Raw genomic sequence first — 3693 nt, forward strand, 5'->3', positions numbered from 1 at the left:
TGAGCCAACAAAAATGTGTTTCTGTTTACGATTTATCTGCTTCATATATCGATATATATTTCAAACTGCTTTCATACGAAGTGTGCCATTTTCCCTAAAATAAAATTTTCAATGAATACAGGAAATCCATAATAACAAAGCAGATTCACAAACTCAACGTTACAAAAGAGATTCGTAACCGTCTAAGAACAAATCAACCTTGGTGACTACAACCCATTCAATCAAATAATTTGGTTGGTAAATCAAATGCAATAAGAAAGGAAAAAAATTCATTTAACACAGCTCTGTTTTTTCAACTGTATTGCATAACCACAATGGTAGGAAATCTTTACTCCAAATGCAACCACAATAAACTTCAACTAAAATACAGCAATGTAAGCAAAACACATGCATATTGATTATTGTCATCATAATGGACTAAGTAGGGAAAAAAATCAATTTACACAACTCTAATTGATCAACTGAATTGCATAATCACAATGGTTGCAAATCGTCACCCAAAAGTCAACCGCAATTAACTGCAACAAGAACACAGCAATGTTCATACTTAACGTAAATAACTACAACTAAAAAACTCCTCAATACCAAGCAGTGACTAATACATTGCGGTCACTAAATCAGGATAAATCATGCTTTTAGAACCAATTATACTTTCATTGCACTAAATTCAGAAGACTAATTCCTTGAAATGGTCAAAGTGTCCTGTGCATCGACGCGAACAATGCCATGTACGATCCTTGTTTGTTGCCACAAGGCAGTGACGATGTTAACGGATCTCGGACATCGATCTGCACATGTCGTGTGTCACATTTATCATCAACGACATCATTAACGCAATCATAGTTCTTGAATGAATGTCTCTTGTCCTGCTGTGACTCCTTCACCTGCTGATAACATCATAATCCCCAATCAGAAACTATAATCATGCATAAAACCATAATGGTCATTCATCGCAAAGTGGTTAAGTGGAGTTTTACGCATCACACCTGTGTTAACGAGTAGAGATTTTTATTGAAAACACCATTCGTGGACGCGATGTCAATGGATTCGCTGCTTTCATGGAGGCTCCGCTGTTTTATATTTTTTTTATATACAAGAAGTCCGAGATCATCATTAATTTACCCGGTTCATGACACGGAAATTAGATGTTTATATTCAAAAAAATTACCTCAACAAAAGTGTTGTCTTTACCCTTCCGGTTCCTCATACCCGTCGCCGTAAACTTCCTTGTTCCACCCTTTTTAAAAGGCTGCCCAAACAGAGGAACATTCACATAGTTTAATGGTTTTTAAAGGGACACACACCGAACAAGATTTTCACAGCAGGAGCCTATTTCGAATAAACAGATCGTACCTTGGTATTAGCTCCTGAGTGGTGTTCGGACTTAATTGAGAACGACCTTGAAGAATTAGCAAACCTTTGTGGACTAAAACCTGAGTCCTTGGCTGATGCATTGCCGTATGATCCATCGCGAGGGTTGCCTTCCACACTATGCTGCATCAGATCTGGACAGCGCTTGTAGTAATGACCGTACTTGTGGCAATTAGAGCATGCTCTCTTCTTCCTCCAAGAAGACCTCTTCGAAGGGGCTCCTTTGCTTCTGACAACGAATGGATCGTTAATGCCTTCCACGTTAACATTAGGAGTTGACTTGCCTTGTTTGCGTGACTGCAGGCGGATAACTAAATTGACAAGTTCAGACTGGACTTCATCAAAGTCTGCAAGATCCTTGCAAGCAATATCACACAGCTTGTTGCAGTTCGATGCCAACGCTCCAACTCGAAACTTTAAGACCCTTTCGATGTCATCATTCACAGGCATATCTGTGCTAATAAATTCGTTCTTTGCATTCTTTGTCCACCTTTTGTATATCAACGAATCTGGAAACTCAAGTATGTTTTCGAACTTCATGGCACAGAAGATATGACTACAGGGAATACCACGTGATTCAAACAGCTTGCACGAGCACGAGAACAGATTCTTACCTCTATCGACTTCCACCCGGCGATCTTTGGCCGGGTCTCCCAGAGCAGTCACACTGAACTCTACCTTGTCCAAGGTTGTGCTTAGTACCGTTATATTCAAAGCCCCTGCCCTCTGAATCTCATTACGAATTTCCTTGAAAATGTTTCGCGTGAAATAACAGGATGCAGATCTTTCATATACCTCCAATGAGGTAATCATCACAGGCTCTGAGCACTGAGACTTAAAGTCAGCTATTAATTCATTGTTTCTATACTCCTTTAAGGCCCTATCCAGGTTATGCATGAAGTCAATGAGGGTGTTCTTGCGATTAACATAAAATCTGATGAGAGAATTTATACCTTCACACTGTGATGTCGTCCTTATGTAACCGAAAAACTTATCCCGGAGAAAACAATGGGACCACATCTCACGGGTTTCGTACGTCTTCTCCATCCAGGTACTGCCAACAAGGTTGTGCTTATCCAAAATGGCTGTCCATCTCCGATCAAAGTCTCTCTGGTCGTTGTTGTCGTATATAAGACCCTTGAAATCGCGTAGGAAATTAGGATTCTTTATATTTTCACATGCATTTCTCTGCAGATGCCAGCCGCATAACCGATGGGTCGCATCAGGCAGAACATTCTTGATTGCATCTCGCATGGCAAGGTCTCCGTCAGTTATTACTGCTTTTGGACTTTTCCCACCCATCGCTTCAACAAAGGTTTCCAACAACCACTTATACGTCTCTGTGGTTTCGTCGGATAGTAGGCCGGAGCCGAAGATAACAGTCTGCCCGTGATGATTGCATCCAGAAAAAATCACCAAAGGCTTGTTGTATTTATTCTTCTTGTAGGTTGAATCAAAGGCAACAATATCTCCAAAGCAGTGATAGTCGATAATCGACTGCCCATCTGCCCAAAAAATATGCTCCAGCCTTTCGTCACTAGTGAACGTATACTTTCCAAAGAACAGCGGATCGTTGTTTGACTTGCCAATCAAATAGTTTATTGCCGCATTGGCATCCCCGTTTTTAACTTTTGCCCGACGATAGCAATCGATGTGGTTGTACAAATCTTTCCGTGTGAAGCCAGCATGACGATATCCACCCTTCTGGAATGCAATATACCCCATAATATGGCAGCTCTTGACACCAAAATTATGAAGATTTTCCACTTGGACTCTATCACTCACAGTGAGACGACGATTGGCCGGTACCAGATGCGCAAATTGGGGTGGCGTCAGATCGTGGTTGTGAGATTCAACAAAACATGATACCTTCCATCTACCGCAGCCGTAGTCAAGCTTTACCCTAAGCCGAGCTGGACACTTGGTTCGCGTTAGCGACCTTGCCTCCCTTGATCTATCATCCATATCAAGATACCTCATATTTCTCCAGCCCTCTTTGTTGCAAACAAGTTGCCTGCTAATAATTCGACCTTGATTATCCCTAACCACGTCGTCCTTCCTCATTACAAATCCATGCCAACAAGAATAAGCGTTATAAAACTGGCAGGCCTCATCCTCTGTCCTAAACTCCAGGTTCCAAATATCCTCCACCATTAGATCTGCTATTCTTTTTACCCCACAAACTTCTTCACTCTTGCTAGTAGAATCCAGCGAATCCACATCGTCGTCTTCAGCATTGTCTTCTGCATTCGGTTGATAATCGAAATCAACACCCAAATCATTATCAGAATCATTCTTCACATCATCCTCGTTAATGGACAT

General features: G+C 41.2%; 1 protein-coding gene across 1 annotated transcript; it reads right to left on the bottom strand.

The window, feature by feature from the left end:
- Positions 1-692: 692 nt before the first annotated feature.
- LOC130975891 (protein FAR1-RELATED SEQUENCE 5-like) lies at positions 693-3693 on the bottom strand. The gene is made up of 3 exons (XM_057900608.1): positions 1354-3693; positions 1169-1249; positions 693-884 (listed from the first exon to the last, which is right to left on the bottom strand). The coding sequence occupies exons 1-3, from the start codon at positions 3691-3693 to the stop codon at positions 693-695; spliced, it is 2613 nt and encodes an 870-aa protein (XP_057756591.1).

Source organism: Arachis stenosperma, chromosome 4 (genome assembly GCF_014773155.1).
Source record: "Arachis stenosperma cultivar V10309 chromosome 4, arast.V10309.gnm1.PFL2, whole genome shotgun sequence".
Lineage (NCBI taxonomy): Eukaryota > Viridiplantae > Streptophyta > Magnoliopsida > Fabales > Fabaceae > Arachis > Arachis stenosperma.